The 18,847-nt window shown below is 30.6% G+C and overlaps 3 protein-coding genes across 3 annotated transcripts; 1 reads left to right on the top strand and 2 right to left on the bottom strand.

Annotated features, from left to right (window-relative positions):
- Positions 1 to 5,546: 5,546 nt before the first annotated feature.
- LOC100500375 (RING/U-box superfamily protein) lies at positions 5,547 to 6,323 on the bottom strand. The gene has a single exon (NM_001250150.2). The coding sequence runs from the start codon at positions 6,273 to 6,275 to the stop codon at positions 5,841 to 5,843; it is 435 nt and encodes a 144-aa protein (NP_001237079.1). The 5' UTR covers positions 6,276 to 6,323; the 3' UTR covers positions 5,547 to 5,840.
- A 4,337-nt stretch (positions 6,324 to 10,660) lies between these two features.
- LOC100777681 (nematode resistance protein-like HSPRO2) lies at positions 10,661 to 12,070 on the bottom strand. The gene is made up of 3 exons (XM_003548336.2): positions 12,008 to 12,070; positions 10,931 to 11,578; positions 10,661 to 10,738 (listed from the first exon to the last, which is right to left on the bottom strand). Exons 1-3 carry the CDS (start codon positions 12,068 to 12,070, stop codon positions 10,661 to 10,663), a joined length of 789 nt encoding a protein of 262 aa, XP_003548384.2.
- A 3,416-nt stretch (positions 12,071 to 15,486) lies between these two features.
- Positions 15,487 to 18,823, top strand: LOC548046 (O-fucosyltransferase 36). The gene is made up of 3 exons (XM_003547901.5): positions 15,487 to 16,945; positions 17,485 to 17,734; positions 18,318 to 18,823. The coding sequence occupies exons 1-3, from the start codon at positions 15,741 to 15,743 to the stop codon at positions 18,492 to 18,494; spliced, it is 1,632 nt and encodes a 543-aa protein (XP_003547949.1). The 5' UTR covers positions 15,487 to 15,740; the 3' UTR covers positions 18,495 to 18,823.
- The last annotated feature ends 24 nt before the right edge of the window (positions 18,824 to 18,847 follow it).

Here is an 18,847-nt window from a genome sequence, read left to right on the forward strand (position 1 = left end):
TTACTCCCAACTCTACTAAAAAACAAACTAATTAATATCGCTACAGTAGCTTAATTAAACAAAATATGTATTGGGAAAATATGAAATTATTTGAAGACAATATAATGAAAGAAGATTTTCTTACTGTTAATTCATGATTAGCAATAAAGAAAGAAGGATTCGGCTACAAATTGGATTGTTGATATTGAATTGTTGTCCTAGCAAAAAAAAAAAAAAAAGATATTGAACTGTTTGCTTTGTTAATTATCATCGATTCGTCATTATGTGAAAATAACAATTTACTCAAGGACGTGGTATGGATGCATGGAGTGTGGATTATGATTTAGCGCATTATCATTCTAATAATGTTGGTGAAAAATCTCTAAAAACTTATAAAGTTGATGAAAAAGTCACTCAAATCCCGGTTCTTTAGTTCAATTTTTTTGGGTCATATAATCAGACCTTACCAAATACTTTGCACATATCTCAAAATAAACTTTACACAATGGCCGTGGAATGCTTTAGGTTTATTGAGGTAATTGTTTAAGGTGTTTTGTTATCTATGGACTCACAAAAAGTATTTTAATAAAATTTATTTATTATTAATTTAAGTTATTAGACAGTAAGTTAATTAAAAATTACTTTTATTAATTTTCTCACCCATCAAAATTATCTCAATTCCTATCGTTTTTTATATATCAATTAGTATCATTTAAATTATGGTTGCAACTATCTGAATATCTAATTTAAGATTATATTTAATCAAACAAATTGAAAAATTAATTAAAAGTTGAAAAATTTGTGGGTAGATGAAAATGAAAAACTAATTTATTAAATTAAGAACAAATTACACTTTCCTCATCCATTTAGTCCTTATTACACGGGGACTTCCTCTCCAAATTATCCTACAATAAATTCTATAACTTTTACAATTTAGTTACAATAACACCAGTTTGATTTTCCTTAACAAAATTCTTCATGGGTACTACACATGTTGCTTTAATGTAATTGAAGGACAATTTTATCCTTTTGTTCCTCACACCATCTCTTTAAAATTAAGACTGTGTTTACATGTAGTGGTTTCAAAACAAACAGCGGTGTTAACACCACACAATGATTTTTACAGCAAAAATGGTCACCAACTAAAATCATTTTCACAGTATTAAAATCAAAAAAGCAAATTAAAAATAGAAAACCGTACAATTTAAATAAGTGAGCATAAACCAATGTTTGGACGAACCTTTTCGCAACCAGTGTTTAGACAACAACCACCACTTCTGGATGACAACCACCATTAACACCGGCGACCATTGCGCAACTTTTGGACAACAACAATCACAACCAACATCAATGACCATTGCACGTGCAACCTACTTCCGGATGACACCTCTTCTAGACCTCCCTTCATGTATCTGAACGACGTACACCAACCTCACTAATAGTTATGGTTTTTGCAAACCCTAGCAGAGATAATTTGAGGATTTCAAATTACTCAATCTATGTGGGTAAATTAGTAAGAGTTATTTTAATATTTTAGAAAGAAAAAAAAAACTAACACCGTCACTAACAATTCTAGGTTAGGGAAGGCAAAAGAAATAAAATTTTAAGTAAGGAATCCCCATGTAATAAGTGGTAAATGGAGGGAGTGGGTGTAATTTGTTCTTAAATTAATAGTGTTCGGTAAAGCTAGTCGTTGAAGTAGTTAAAAAATATAAAATAACAAAAAAATATAATTTATTTAAAAAGATAATAAGGAAAATAAATTAATATATCGAGAATAAAAGGGAAAGAAAATATTAAAATTAGAAACTAATATTTTAAAAAGTACTACTTTAAGTAGAATTTCAAAAAATATTAGAAATTACTAATAAAATTTTTTTACCAAATAATCCAAATAAATTTTTCAACTAATAAAAAAAATTAAAAATTAACTGAAATATATTATGAAACATAATCTAAATATTTTATCTAATTAGTGTTCCTATAAATTAATTATAACAAATTACATGCCATGCAAAGAAATCAAACTTTATGTTTGTTTGATCTTTGCCATTTGCTTTTTATGGAGTGAGACATGGGAGATGGGTACCATTATACTAGCAATTATATTAAACGCGTCTTTGGGCCCTGATTTGAGGCTTGAATTGGCTGAAACAATGAATAAATAAAAGAGTAAAAATATATACTTAGACAAAATGATTCTTCTTCCTCATTATGACAATTGATGGTATAATTTTAACTTTTTCAATTAGGCGTTAATATTTTGTTTTCATTTTTCTGAATTTTTGTATTTTAGATTGAAGACGGGTCACTTAAAAATTGAAGTTGTTAATTACTTGTTACCCACAAGTCAAATGTTACTATATTGTTCACTAATTGTAGAGTTCGTTATATTTTCTTATTTATTAAAAAATAAAAAATAAGGGTTAAAAACAGTTTAAATTTGAATTTTTTTATAAATAAAAAGTTACGAATAGCACCTGTTATTATTCCATTAAAAAAAGCAAATGTCAAATCAGGGATGACTCATGATTGTTGTTAAAAAGTATATTAAGTGATTAATTGACTTTTATATAATTGTATGTTAATACTTAATTTCATTTGGTAAATGAGGTTAAATTACAAGTTAAAATATTAGCTGGAAATTACATGTCTATTAATTCACTTATTATTATTATTTATTAAGATAAATATAATATGAAAGAATATTTGAAATGCATTATGACTAAAAAAAGTGTGCAGCGTAGAAATATTTTAAGGTAATCATAATTATAAGATAAGAATGATTTTTTAATTAGTCGTTAAACTCTCTAAATGACTAACCATAGAAGTTATTCCGTCATTTCCGTGTGATAGTCAGCTAAAGAAGCTAAAATGTGGACTGCTTTATTGCCATTCCTCTTGATAAAACCCAGAGTATTTTATTTTCTTGAAGTATAGTATTAGTACCAAGCTGCTTGCCATTTGTCTTCTTGAAAATAGCTTCTACTATTTGTCTTCTTCGAACCCCATTGCTGGAACAATTGGAATTAGGGATTTTCTTCGTACCATTTTTTTACATTCAGCATTTTGAAAAAATCAATTTTGTATTCATGTTAACTTCTTCAGACATTATGTTGTCATATATTCATTAATCTTTGTCCATCTTAACAAAACATTAAAAAAAAATTAATGACAAACTAACGACCCTTAATAACATCATACATATTTCTAATTATTTATAAATAAATCTATTTTATTTTAAACAACTTCCATGTTAAAATTTATTTTAAAATCTTCTATAGTACATAAGTATATCGATATATCAACAAATATATTTTTTAACATATACTATCACACAATTTTAATATTTTTTTACTACATATACTAATATATTATATTGAAATTGATAAGCATATATATGAAATTTTATAACTAAATTTTTATATTTTATACACTTGCATAAATTAGTTAATGCAATAATATTTATATAAATATTATAAAAAAAAGTATAACTAAATTTATAAAAAAAAGATTAAAAATATTTTTTTAAAAATAAAATTAAGTTATACAGACTGACAATCTTAATGATTCTTACCGATTACAAATCTATATATTTATTAACACAAATTGAAGTTGTACACAAAAAATTAATCTCATCTGTCGTTACACCGCAACACAAACCATGACGATAATCACAAATTACAAATGAACCATCGCGATAATATACCTCAACCAAATCAGTTATAATAAGGAAGGAGGAGCTAGATCAAAATGAAATGAAAATTATGAAGAAACAAAGAAAGAAGAAGAAGTTAACAGGAATAATTTTAGAATTTTCAAAAGAAATGTTAGATACAGAAGAAGTATGTACGTGTAAGAAGAAAATCCCTTGGAATTAAGCCATCTGTTCTAGATTCAGCTGCACATACACTATACAGCTTCATGGCCCACCTTCACGGACCCAAAAAGACGTGCAGCAGCTTCCAGCCTGCTAACGTGGGCCCATCAATATTTAATATTAACTCACTTGACTCTTTTAGTTAAAGTTCGGAGTTTGATTTTCTGTTTGTACATAAAATCATCAGAACAATTGAAATTATCGTTTTATCCTAAATCGATCAACTTGGTAAGAAAATAAAAATAGTTGAAAGTGAAATAAAAAGTCTAAATGCCTCTTGATTATACAAAAAATATTTAATATTGGCGTTAATCTGTTCATATGTAGGGGAATGCCAACTAAAATTAAAAAAGAAAGTTAATTTTAGTTCATATGAAAATTCTTATTTATTAATTTATCCAAAACCAAACACGTTATTTTCAATTCAAATTTTTATATAATTTTCCACACCTATAAGATCTATCTACCATCTAGGTTATTTTTCTATGCCTAACAATCTTCCCTGCCCAAATGGCAACGGGGTATTCAATTTGCCATTTGCTACTTACTTTTCTCGTGCTTTCAAACATTTTGTCCTATAAAATAATATAACACTACTAAATATTTTGATATTAAGTGAATGAGTAAGGATAATCTGATTTGTCATGTGGATGTATATTGGACGAAATTGTGTACCAAACATACTTGGCAATTGCATGTTGACGTTGAGATTGGATTTGGAAACACCTCAAGCTTACTCCTTCTTACTGACCCAAAACAAACAGAAAGCTAACTGCTGCAGTGCTGCTCATACAATACGAAGAACCCTACAATTAATTTATTTCAGAATCATTTGGCCACAAACGAGTTTGAAGTGAGTGTCACAACATGTGTGTTTGAGTGGACATTTAAAAAATTAATTCTGATCAGAATGATTTTGAAGTGAAATAATTTTATGTTTAAGTGCTTTTATTTTAGAAGTAAGTTAATGGTTTAGAATAAAATTTTCTATCCAAAGCAATTTTGGATAGAATGCAAAAGTTATCTAAAATTGTTTATGACTCCCAATGCTTTGCCTGCAACAGGATTCAATGTGAACATGTTTCCAAAGGCTGATACGCATGTTTTGGTTCCAGTTATTGGTTACAGTCGGATTTCAATTATTTAAATAATTTGAAGGATGTCATTGGTTTAAACCTTTGATATGATTACTACCACGGTGTGTGAATTGAATAAACTGGTGTGAGATATTGTTCCTGTTTATCTGGGTTATGAATTTGAAATTTTGAATCCTCAATATGCAACTAAATTAAATACTTGAAGAGAGAATTTTGCTCCTCATAATGATTGTGCAAGATTTTACCGTAAGATAAACTAGTCCTTGTATGCTATATTCTGTTCTATTCAAACTTTCTGAAACCTCTTTTTTTCCACTTTATTTTTGAGCTGAAGACTAAATTTTATTCAAATTGAAATACCGCTTTATTCTAACTCCTCCATAAGCTTGGTCTTGAAGACTTGAACAGTTAACAATGGTATTACCAAGCTTCTGAATTACTTACAGTTCCACAAACCCACGAAATTTTCAAGGTAGATTACAGAGGACAAATTAACATCAATGCCCCCTATGAGCACGAAAATGACTTCTTACCGTGTAGAATTTGGTGAGACAGAATGATGTGAGGCCATGAGGGTACTCCGAAAAGGAAATATAGAATTATAGCAGATAAAGAATTGCATCTAACATTTCCCAAACTAAGCATAATTGCATATATTTTGGAAGTTCCAAATCTGAGTTTTAACAAACTTCTGCACTAATCAAATTCTGTATTGAAGGAATCAATCGTAATTAGGCACAATTACATATTTCCTAGTGCCAAACAAGCAAAAACTCAAAATATTAGCAATTTAATGAATGGCAGGAATCCTGATTTACTATTCTACATATTACATACATAATTGCATACAACTCATACTAGTATTGTGTGAGCAGAAAGCAATATTAATGAACCAAAGGGAAACTCTCAGTGATGGTAGATGGAAGCATCATGTAGAGAATAGCTACCAATAGATCAGAGAAACTCTGAATGAGATTGAACAAAGATTCTCCTAAGCTCTTCACCTGTTTATGTTTTTGGGTGATATGATCAGTGATATTGTTCCTACAAAGAGGGCATGTGGTATGATTCTTCAACCAAGCACCAATACAATCAACATGGTATCTGTGGTTGCACACGGGAAGAGACTTAGCTTTTTCCCCTTTACAAATTTGGCTTAGACACACAGAACAATAATCACTTTCTTTCTCTTCATTGTCCTTCACTTCAGCAGCATATCCATAATGCTTGTAAAGTTTGTGCAGACTCTGGATCATGTAGTTTTGAAATGATTGAGCCACAAAAGCAATGGCTGTGAAGAAGGCGCGAATTGAAGCCATGTTGCTTTTTTGTGGATTGAGAGTTCAGAGAAACCACAAGGTTGCTAGGATGGATTTAAATTGGCCACTTCCTTATATAATATGTCAACTAACCTTACAGGCCCTAGCTGGTTTAAAAGAAATTGAAGAATCTTCCAACTTGGTCATTAGGCCTATCATGTGTGACTAGATGTGACTAAAAGCATGGAATTTGTAAAATGAGTCATTGTTATCATCTTTTTGTTCTTTATGCAGAGAATAGATGGAGGCTTGTTGGGCTGCTAAAATAAAATAGAAAGCCGACTCAGAGATTTCTTGGGTATGATCAAAATTAAATCAATCCTTGTATTTTCAAATGTTGTATTTATTACTGAACTCGTTTATCAACTGGTATCAGATTTCTTTTTCAGCTTAATTAGTAGTTTTAAATTTGAATCTTAAATATGTAATTGTGTTAAATACAAACTCTGATAATTTCTCCTCTCATAAGATACCCCATGGTGTAGATAAAAAAAATGTTGTATTAATATTAAAATTTGTAATTACATGGAGAATATTAAGTAAATATATGTCATTTATGTTAAGGATTTATATTTTAAAAGATTTGATGTCATGATTTGGTTTTCAAGTTTTTTTTTCTCTCTTCAAATTGCATTTATGATGTGCCTGGTTTGGAAGAGTAGAAATACGCAAAATTCAAAACACTTAACAACTTCCGTTTTGCTTCTGCAATATTGGTATGCAGTCTATATTAGAAGAAACAATCACCAAAGTTGTTATGAGTGAGTCAATGGAGAATAGACTGAGGTAATTTAGAAGGGATGTCAAGTGGAAACTTCTAACAAAGAACTTGGAAACGTAAAACGACTGTCACAAGTTGCCATTGGAAATTCTTCCATTTCTACCAAGTCCTATAGTTAAGTAGGGGAAAAAGTTTAATGGATACTCCAAACTCTATGCAACACCAAGAAAGAGAAAAAAAATATATAGGTACCATAGAAAATAGAATTTGTAATGTCATAGAAAGAGAGATAAAAAGAAATGAGATGTGTTAGTGAAATATTTAAAATAATAAAATGTTTATGTATTATTATTCTTAACTATAAGATGGAAAAGTTTGAGAAAATAGAAAATTTCTTGGTAAAGTTTTGGTGCAGCCTTGGAGGTAGGTACTAATAGGTTTCACAAACCCATTCCAACAGTTTGCTTTTTTTGGTTATACATTCACAACGCTTTGAGTTTTTCTTTTTCCTAATTGGAACGTAAAGATATTCATTCTCGCATTGTGTAAGCTTGAAATTACCTCTATTTTTTGTTTAACTGAAATTTCCTGCTCTATTTCTCTTTTTATTCCTTCTAATTAAACAACATATTATTAAAAGTATTTTCCCTCTTTTAAAATAATAATAATACTCTTTCCCTCAATTACTATTTTTAAGTCTCATTTTTTAAACCACCACCACCCAAAAAAAAAAAAAGAAGAAGAAAAAAACAGATGATTAATTCTTAGGGTACACAATTGGTTAATTGATGACTTTACATTTAGTATAACTTTGCAAGTCTTGAAAGATTTTAATGCAAGGTTTCTTGTTTGAGAATTTAACCAACTATTAACCTTCAGAATTTTGTTGTTGACAGAATTAACCTTCAGATTAAGAAGAGTATCAATATATTTGTTTTTGCTGATAAAAAAGGAGTGGAAGAAAAAAAATCATATTAATTGACGTTCACTTCAAAATCAAGTAATAATCGATCTTTAATCCGTGAGAAAATTAAAAACTTTCCTTTTTCAAATTTATTCTAGAACGTTGATATCTAAATTTTATTTCGTATTAACATTGTTGCCGTGAAGTCACAACTGCCAGTATATAATTATCATTTTTATGATATAGACCTACTTGATTTTTATTCTCTAATATAAACTAAAAAGTACATATTTTTTCATGCTTACTTTTCCTTCTCGAAGAAGCCATATAACTTTATAGGATGTTGATACAAGTTTTATTAATTATTATTAGTTATTAACATACTTGTAGTGAAATCTAATTGACTCGTATGTCATTAATCTCCTGTTTAATTTTCTACGGGATATTAGTAGTAAGTTAGTAGATCACGCACGGCATGACGCATGACCACACTTCCTAATTGACCAAAACTTTTTTTTGGCGAAGAGCACTTGTTTCTAATGATAACGGATACAGTAATAATCATTGGAACTTGGAAGCATAGTACTATATCTAAAGAAATTCTTTTTTTTATATAAAAATAGGTGAATTTTTTTAATCATAATATTATTAGGAAGTTATTTTTGTATACAAATTCATATAATCCACCTTTCAATCATCATATTATTAGGCTGATTCTATACAAATTCATTGGAAGTATAATCCACCTTTCACATTGTATTTTCTATTGAATATTTAATTCCGAACTTTACGCGTGGATGTGCACCCGCAGCAGCCACCTTGAAGGCACCAAACCATTTTCAGTTAAATTAATATATCTTTCTTTTTTTTTACAAACTATTGGAGTTAAATTAATATATCAAACTATTATTAAAATATACTTCTAATAATTAAGCAAATGATTTATATATATATATATATATATATATATATATATAAAGGAATAATAAAAGAACAATTGAGCAAATGTATTTAGCCCTATTTTGTAACTATTTAGAAAGGAATTGTTTATTCCAGCTTATAAAAAGCATCACTTGTGTGTTTGATAAAGTACTTTTTTTAATTTATAAGTTACTAATTTGACTAGTTAATAAGTTAATTTTACTTGTGAAATTAACACATATAAATAAATAAAATAAATAAAAAACAACTTTTATATCGAGTAAAATATTAATTTTATTATTGAAATTGTGAAAAATGTCCTAGTAATCTCCAAAAATTAGAAAACTATCTAATAAACCTTTAAAGTTGAAATTAGTTATTTTTATTGTTTCTACCATTTACTCTGTTATAAGCTATGATGATAGTAAATTATTAAACTTAGAAACTATAATAATAATAATAATAATAATAATAATAAGTTGTACATGTCAAATACTAAAATAGTAATAATAATAATAATTTTAATTTTATAAATTTATTTGATATATTTCTAATTTGAAGAATTATTATAATAACATTTCATAAATTTAACGACTAAAAAAATAGTTAATTTTTTTTATCTAAATGGATTCTAAATTTTATTAGTCTCCTAAAAATAAAAAATAAAAGCAGACTGTTCTATTTTAACAAAATATCTTGCAAAAGTTAGTCACTTTCTTCTTCTTTCTTTACTAAAAGTTAGTCACTTTCTTCTTCTTTCTTTTTGCGGTGGACAATTTAACGCAATAGCGGCGTTTGGTTGCAAATATGAAGATAGTAGGTAACATGATGAGAGGGACCCTAAATAATGCCCTGTCAGTAACACTCATACCAAATGGTTCTCACTCCTCAGTCACCTAAATAGATCGATTACCATTACCAAGGAAATCTTAACCTTTTCTATTTGTTTTTCGGAACACGTGTCGTTTAAATAGGAGAGGCTGCAGAATTTTTGTTAAGCTAAGTTGCAATATACTAAATGGCATTAATCATGATTGAAAGCATGGGGTCATTCAACTCGCGTCATGAACTCATGATATGACTGTAATTAATTAATTCAAAATTTTTCAATTTAATTAAGTGGTTAAGCAGCAAGAGATTAATCAGATAACCGATCATAATGAAGTTAAATATCGTAATTATAATGATTAAAAAAATTTAGGTCGACACCCCAACCCCATTTGACATTTGGATGTTAATATTTTCAGTATAATATGTTTTAAACCATTTATTCAGTAAACATGATTTTTTTTATTGTATACAAAATCAAATTGAAACACAGATATCCGAATAAATTAATGAACCAGTAAGAAACACGAGAATAGAGAGCCCTACTCAAAATAAAAAATCAACCCAAGTTAAACAATAACCCTAAATACACTTCAAAATAAAAATTATAAAAAAAAGCATTAATTTGAATATGAAAACAATTTAGTTGCGACACTGCAACGACAATATATGTTAGAGGTAACTGTGTGACTAGTGGTTGTGTAACATGTGTTTACTAAAAATTATGTTTCAAGAATATGATTACAAATGCGATTTTGATATGAACAACTTTTATTTTTTTATATCATTTTTATTTTTCTATAGCTTTTATATCAATTTTATAAACAAATTATTTCACTTTTAATTGCCAAAAAAAAAATTCTCAAGCCAGAAAAAACTACTTTAACATTTTTTTTGTTCACTTACATATGTTCAAACAATTTCATTAAGCTTTATAACTCTCTTCTCACTTTTTAGTTTTTATGACAAAGTGTGTTTGGAAACGCTTTCGCAACACACATAAATGTTTTTTCATGTCCAAACTGCACGATTGATGCAAAAGCTAGTAATATTTGCATCAAGGAAACGCACGGTACTCACTTCAAATGTCTAAACAAATACATGAGAATTGTCTTATACATTAATATTGTATTTATAGTTTAAAAAAAATAAAAGAGAAGGGAAAAAACTTTTTCTTTAGAGTTTGTTTGGATGGATGAAGTATTTAAACCAGGGAAAGTAATTTTTTAAAGAATTTAAAATTTCTAGGCCTAAAATTTTCTGTTTGGATGTCCTGTTGACTGAAATTTGAAATTCCAGTATTTTAATAGATAATTCCTCAATCGCCTGCAACAAGTGAACCTTCTCGAACGCGTTCTTTGAAACATAGAGTTTCATCACCGCCTCTTGAATCCTCGATCCTCCCTTCGGATCCACCTCCACCTCCAATATCTCCGACACCTTGTGTCTCAAATCTCTGCACATCTTTGTCAGTTCAACCAACTCCTTCGACCTGAAGCAGAACGAAGCCGTTTCATCGCTGCAGGATTTCACCGAGAGCTGATTCTTTAGCCTCAAGAAATTGTTCGGATCCATCATCAGGTGGAGGTCCTCCACCTCCGTGAGAAGCTTCCAAATCCTTTCCACGACATAGTAGTCCTCCGCCACCTTCTTGAAGGTTATGGAGAGGACTGCGTCTGCGATTCTCTCTAGAACCTTCTGCGACGTGTGGATCCACGACTTGACGATCCAGTGCAATGCATGGTTCTCGTGATTCTCCAAGCGCTCATCGTACGACGTCGTCTTTAGCAGGTGGATCTCATTCAGCTTGCACATGAGGTCATAGAGCAAACTTGATTTTCCCGCTAGGTTCAGCTCACTTAAACCTAACGTGTAGGAACACCTCTTCACTTGGCATTCAACTGAGAGAAGGATCTTTTGTGCTACATCCTTGAATTTGTATTAAACACAGAATTTTGAAAATGAAAAAAAAAATTCTTTATTCAAACACACAATTTTAAAAATGAAGAAATTTTAATTGAAGTATTTGAAATTCTTAAAATTTAAATTTTTTTAAAATTTTAAATTATTTCATCCAAACACACTCTTACATCAATAAATTTGAAAGTGAAGACAATTTTTAGACTAGATTCCACGCATTATCCTTTATTAAAAACTTAAATCTAATGACTTAATGTATTTATTCTACGAGTGTTAATAGTTTAAAAGGAAAATTTGATGTATAATGGTCACATTAACATTTAAGCTTATGACATCATGCATACGGTCTCACTCTACTACTAAGTCGACTATAGTGTTTTAATTTAAAAGAAAAATGTTGTTTTTTACGAATTTGTAATCACACAAAAAAATTATTACCCCATGTCTTTGCTTTCTGTCAAAGACTTGGGGATTAGATGCAAATAATGTGTTATAGCTCATCGTATGTATTAGTATTTTTCACTCCAGTAAGAAATGCTAGAATAGAGAGCCCCAGACAAAATAAAAAATCATCCCAAGTTAAGCAACAATCCTAAATACACATCAAAATAAAAAGTAGAAAAAAATGATTAATTTGAATAGGAAAACAATTTAGTTGTGGCATGCGACAACGGTGTGTATTAGAGATGGCCGCGCGACTAGATGAAAGTGGTTGCGCCACCTGTGCTTAATAAAAATCATGTTTTATGAATGTAATTATAAAAGCGATTTTGACACAAACAACTTATTTTTATTTTAAATTTATTTTTTACAGATTTTATATCAATTTTATAAAGATAAATTATTTTACTTCAAATTAATTTTAATCAAAATAAATTTTACATAATTAACATCTTATGAAATTAAGTTTCAATTCATTCAACTAAATACACTTAAGCGTCCCTAATCTCTACTTGCAATTGTCCTATAAAAAAATTTCAAGCCAGAAAAAACAACTTTCATTTTTTTTTTGTTTACTTTTGTTCAAACAACTCCATTAAGCTTTATAACTCTCTTCTCACTTTTTAGTTTTACGGCAGAGTGCGTCTTTGAAAACACTTTCGTAACGCTTATATAAGTGTTTTCTCACGTTCAAACTGTACGATTGATGCAAAAGTTAGTAATATTTGCATCAAGTGAACGCTTGTCGCTCCCTTCAAATATCTAAGCAAACACATGAGAATTGTCTTATACATTGTATTTATAGTTTAAATGTAATAAAAGAGAAGGGGAAAAAACTTTTTCTTTAGATCGATATTAAGAAATTTGAAAATGAAGAAATTTTTTAGACTAGATTTCACTACATTATCCTTTACTAAAAACTTGAATTTAATGACTTTATGTATTTATTCTAAGAGTGTTAATAGTTTAAAAGGAAAAATTGATGTAAAATGATCTGAGATTTAAACTTATCACAGTATGCATACAGTCTCACTCCACTACTAAGTCGATTGTAGTGCTTTAATTTTATTTTTTTTTAAAAATGCTAATTTGTATGAATTTGTAATTGCACAAAAATTATTACCTCATGTCTTTGTTTTCTGCCAAAGAGTTGGGAATTAGATGCAGGTAATGTATTATCTTGTTGCATTCTTATTATGTTATTATTATGATTACTCTATTTGGATTGAAATTTTATTTTATAATTTTCTATTATCGAACCCAAAGTACTCATTCATCCTCCTCTTAGTTCTTCCAAAAATAATTCGATTATCAACTTTTTTTGTGTTATTTTCCCTTAACCTGCCCTAAATTTTATAATGATAGGGAGTTTTTTGTGGGCAAGTGTCTCTTTTATTTGGATCTGTTGAGTAATTCAGCCTTTTAAAATGGTTTTGGTTCTTTGAACCCATTTAATAAGACATATTGACAAAGTCAGGAATCATTTTCCATGCACAAAATCATATAAGTTGTAGCAAATTTAGAATTTCTAAGTAAGTGGATTTTTTTTATCATCAAATATGATAATTGTTAGGAGATATTCCAACTTATAATCTTTTCTTTTTTCAATACTTAGTTAACTTTATAATTCTTTTGTGAGTAACTGGATCAACTCATGCATGGTTATTCTAGTTTAATCACTTGTCTTAAATTTAAGTTTCAATATGTAATTACACTAAATATTTATAAAGATATTTTTTTCACACATAGTGATTTTATATAGCTTGAACAACATTACCTCTAATGAAAAATACTTTATATTCTCTACTTAAAAATAAAAGCAAATTCAAAAGAGAAAAAATATGTAATACACATACAGTGTAAAAAGTTTTACACACTCATCTAATTACAATCTATCATGTATAATAATTTTATTAATTTTTAAATAATTATCTTAAGATAATTCAAATGGTGATTTATAATTAAATAATAATATAAAATTATCTTATCAAATGGGAAAAGAAATTAAACTCAATTTCAAAATGTTGAAGGAGGAAAAAAATATTCGGGAAAAGTATGAGATTTTGATCTGGGGTCGATGGCATACATTACATAGAAGTGCTTACGAATTATTAAGGTTAGTCGGAGATATACATATATATCTTTCATTCATTGTATATCTTTTATAAGGCATGATATGTATAAAGATGTAGAAGTACTAAACACGACTGTTATAATGGATGAGGGGTGACAAAAAAAAATGTTCGGAAGTATGAATTACCTTCATTCACAAGACAAATTGTTCAAAATTTGTTCAAACTTTAAGATAGAGGTGATATAATGCTAATTTCACTAATTTGTGTAGACGAAATGATTAAGGCACTATTTGAATTATTTTCTCTCTTTTTTAGTTTATAAAAATAAGCTTCTCTCACAAACTAAACGACCTCTAACAATGAAAAAATGTTTTCTTTTCCAAAATATGAGCTCAGGCTGTGTTTTCTTTTTTGGCTGTTTGCAAACAAATATAATATTTACAAGTTGTGCTTTCTCTTATTGCTAGTAGCATTTTTCCTTTTACATTCATGAAATAAAACAAAATGTATTCCTAATAGATGAGGTACTTGAGATTTCTGCGATGAATAGTTCCATTGCTCAAGCTTTCTTCAAAGAAACTAGAAAGCTTATAGCCGAGGTTTTCTTTTTAGTAATGTTGTTTCGAGCAAAGTTCACTAAGATTTCCACAAAATTCTTTTTATTAATTATACAGTCGGTTAATAAGAAATCATAATAAAAATGATTTTAAAAGATTTTTTTAAAGTTAATGAACTTATCATATATCAATGATTGATTGGATGATATTGTGAGTGTGTAAATTATATTTTCTCATATTGTTATTATTCAACTTTTCTAAGATTAATATATCATCAATATTATTATGGAAAAGTTTGTGAAAAATGTATTTTTGTTCTTTATATTTCAAGCAAACGTAATTAATGTTCATGTACTTTTTTATATTGATAAATTCAGTGCTCAAATTTTTAAAAAACATGATGAATCGAGTGAAAATGAGAAAATTTATTCAAACTTATTCACATACTATCATTTCCAAAAACTTTTTATGTCGTGAAAATAGTTTTATTATATTTGAATATATCACTTTATTGTAAATGTTAAAACGTTCTTGTGGCAAACATTACCTTAGAATTATTATAAAAAAAAATCATTAAAAACCTCTTTTGTTAGACATTCCTCATAAGGGATATTATTTAGCAAGGACAATTGAGTAGTTGTAAATTGTAACTGGTACATATATCATTTTCTTCCTACCACTTGTAAAAAAAAAAAAAGTGCTACATGACTAATTATCCTGTCTCCTACTAACCTTATAATAATAACCATGATTATACATCAATTTTATTTATTAAATTAAAAAAAAAACAATGATAATTTATCCTTCAAATGTCCTACAACACAAGCCCATAATACTTTATGGTTTCAGTAGTTGGGCCGATCCAACAGCCACTAGTTGAAACGTTCAGTGGGTCCCAACTACCGACTCATTTGTGCTTCCTCTGTTGGCATCTCCTCCGCACACACACATGTTTTGTTGTTTATCGTCGTCGCTGACTCGCTCACTGCCACTCACTCACTCACTCACGCGCCACGCCGAACGAGTCACTGACTCAGATTGATCCCTCACACCCTCCCTGACTCACTCGCCGCCGTGGCCAACCACAAACCACTTCAAATGGACTCCTCCTCCGACGAGGAAGACGACCACCGCAACCTCGTCGACAACAACCACCGCAAGCCGCCGTCCTCCCCCGCTGCCGTCGCTTTCCACGTTGAGGATCCCTCCCCGCGCTTCCGCCGCGCGAATTTCACGCTCCAGAAGAAGTACATTTTCGCAATCCTCGCTATCCTCTTCCTCCTCCTCTTCTTCTCAATCACCGATCTCCACAAACTCTTCTCAACAACCTCTTCCTTCAGATTCGATTCCCTCACCGATCGAATGAAGGAATCCGAATTGCGCGCCATCAACCTCTTAAATCAACAGCAGCAAGCGCTCTTAACTGCGTGGAACCACACGCTCCGAACCAACGCTTCGGATCCGAACCTATTAGAGGATCTGAAATCTTCTATCTTCAAGCAGATTTCCCTCAACCGCGAGATTCAGCAGATTCTGTTAAATCCGCATTCCACAGGAAACAACGCAATCGAGCCCGAGTTCGATTTAAACGCTACTCTAAACGGCGTCGTTTACGATAGGTGTAGAACGGTGGATCAGAACTTGTCGCAGAGGAAAACCATCGAGTGGAACCCAAGGGATGGTAAATTCTTGCTCGCTATATGCGTTTCGGGGCAAATGTCGAACCATTTGATTTGTCTGGAGAAACACATATTCTTCGCTGCGTTGTTAAATAGGGTTTTGGTGATTCCTAGCTCCAAGGTGGATTACCAGTACGATAGGGTTGTGGACATTGATCACATTAACAAGTGCTTGGGGAAGAAAGTGGTGGTTTCGTTTGAGGTGTTTTCGAATTTGAAGAAGGGGCATTTGCACATCGATAAGTTCTTGTGCTACTTTTCGCAGCCTCAGCCTTGTTACTTGGATGATGAACGGTTGAAGAAGTTGGGTGCGTTGGGTTTGACTATGAGTAAGCCTGTGGCTGTGTGGGATGAGGATACCCGAAATCCGAAGAAGAAGACGGTGCAGGATGTGCTGGGGAAGTTTAGCTTTGATGATGATGTTATGGCAATTGGAGATGTGTTCTATGCTGAAGTGGAACGGGAATGGGTGATGCAACCGGGTGGGCCAATTGCTCACAAATGCACGACTCTCATTGAACCTAATCGGCTTATTTTACTCACTGCTCAGCGGTTTATTCAGACATTCCTGGGAAGGAACTTCGTTGCATTGCACTTTCGGAGACATGGGTTTTTGAAATTCTGGTATTCCCCTTTCTTTCATTTCCTTTTTTTTTTTGTAATCTCTGATAACCCATATAATTTTAGAGTTTAATTCCTATGCACAGTAAGTGTTCAGAGTTTTACACTATCAAACAATTAGAAATCATGATAAGTATAACTTTTAGAGTTTAATAGCTATCCATTGTTAATGTAAAATCTTTTACACTGATAAACAATAAAAAATCACTGGCAGTATGGCTTTTAAGGTAGTTATTATAGAAGTCAACAAACTTACTACACATGATAATTTATGAATTAAACCTATTTTCTCTAACTTTTAAGGAATTACTTATATAAGTCAACAAAATTACCTTACAAGATAATTTGTAATTTTTGACTGTTTGTGCATTGACCATTATTTTCATAAATTTATGACTTGATTATATTATATGTATGTATTATGTAAACTGTAAACATTGCCTGTTATCTGCTTGTTTTCTTACAAGTCAATTGCTAATTGCATTTTCATGGCTCAATGCCAAAAAATAGGTTGCTCTGATGATCCATTTTCACGTTTGCAGTAATGCTAAGAAGCCAAGTTGCTTTTACTCCATTACTCAAGCTGCAGATTGCATCTTGAGGGTCGTTGAGAGGGCCGATGCACCTATCATCTATCTTTCTACGGATGCAGCAGAAAGTGAAACCGGTCTGCTTCAGTCACTAGTTGTGTTGAATGGCAGGCCTGTTCCTCTTGTAATACGTCCAGCTCGAAATTCAGCAGAAAAATGGGATGCTCTGTTGTACAGGCATAGAATGGATGGAGATTCACAGGTGAGATGACAGTGGTTTCATTCTACTCTAATGTGCTTTAAAATTTAAGTCAGCACTGTTACTGACCTCAATACACATTCCATATCTGGTCTTCTGGTTTGTTTTAAACAAATAATAAAACTGTTAACAAGACTATATAATTGAACATGCTTGCCTTTTTTGTTTGCATTTCATGTGTGCTACACCTGGAAAAATTCTCACCCTTTTTTCTCCCCTTCATGTTGAGATTATTATCCAAAGTTCTGCGACAATCTTTGAAGTGTCGTAGATGAAATCTAATCACTCTCATTCAATCAGAAAAATGAAAGTTTAAGAACTTTAGGCACCATGGTGTTCAACTTTTTTGCTATCAGTTATCCTGCTTGGGAATAGAATTTTAAGAATATTGTGCCACGATTTCAGTTAATTAGTGCAATCACTGAAAAAATATGCGGTGGCTTATATTAAAATTTTAAGAATATTGTGCTACAATTTCAGTTAATTAGCATGGTTCTTTACTATATATAATCTAGTCCTTTACGTGTGTTTTGAGCACTCTGAATTTCTTATGCTGATGTGCATTACGAATATTTTCATGCCGAAGGTGGAAGCCATGTTGGACAAAAGTATATGTGCCATGTCTAGTGTGTTCATTGGAGCCCCTGGTTCCACTTTCACTGAAGACATCCTGCGGTTGAGAAAGGACTGGGGATCAGCATCCATGTGTGATGAGTATCTTTGCCAAGGTGAGGAGCCAAACATTGTAGCGGAAAATGAATGACAACAAAAAACGGTTTTCTCGAGCCCATGACTCTGGACCAGCACACGTATTTTCTTGTGCCATGATTGGGGATTTGTCAATGTGAGTAGTCATGTATGATACTAGAATTAGCCATGTTAATGTAATGTATAAGTTTTGCTTGTTATACATATTCTTTTGTCATAATCATTATAATTTGTATTTGTTGTATTATCGACACATTGATCCAGAATTTGCCCCAAAGCAATTGTGGCATTTCAACATTTTATTTCTCTTTTCTCATTGTAAATATTACTGATACAATAATCACTAGCGACTAGCCGTGTATTGAAATTGAATGGATTATTGAAGTTTTAACGTGTTAATGTAAAGGA

The sequence above is a fragment of the Glycine max genome, chromosome 16 (genome assembly GCF_000004515.6).
Source record: "Glycine max cultivar Williams 82 chromosome 16, Glycine_max_v4.0, whole genome shotgun sequence".
Taxonomy (NCBI): domain Eukaryota; kingdom Viridiplantae; phylum Streptophyta; class Magnoliopsida; order Fabales; family Fabaceae; genus Glycine; species Glycine max.

Excerpts from the sequence above, each read along its gene's own strand:
- LOC100777681 (XM_003548336.2), bottom strand. The coding sequence starts at position 12,070 with ATGAGCTATAACACATTATTTGCATCTAATCCCCAAGTCTTTGACAGA. Across the intron at positions 11,579-12,007 it reads ACAGAAAGCAAAGACATGGG|GATGTAGCACAAAAGATCCT; the intron begins GTAATAATTTTT and ends TACAAATTCAAG. Across the intron at positions 10,739-10,930 it reads TACTGGAATTTCAAATTTCA|ACATTTGAAGTGAGTACCGT; the intron begins GTCAACAGGACA and ends GTATTTGTTTAG.
- LOC548046 (XM_003547901.5), top strand. The coding sequence starts at position 15,741 with ATGGACTCCTCCTCCGACGAGGAAGACGACCACCGCAACCTCGTCGAC. Across the intron at positions 16,946-17,484 it reads CATGGGTTTTTGAAATTCTG|TAATGCTAAGAAGCCAAGTT; the intron begins GTATTCCCCTTT and ends TCACGTTTGCAG. Across the intron at positions 17,735-18,317 it reads GAATGGATGGAGATTCACAG|GTGGAAGCCATGTTGGACAA; the intron begins GTGAGATGACAG and ends TTCATGCCGAAG.
- LOC100500375 (NM_001250150.2), bottom strand. The coding sequence starts at position 6,275 with ATGGCTTCAATTCGCGCCTTCTTCACAGCCATTGCTTTTGTGGCTCAA.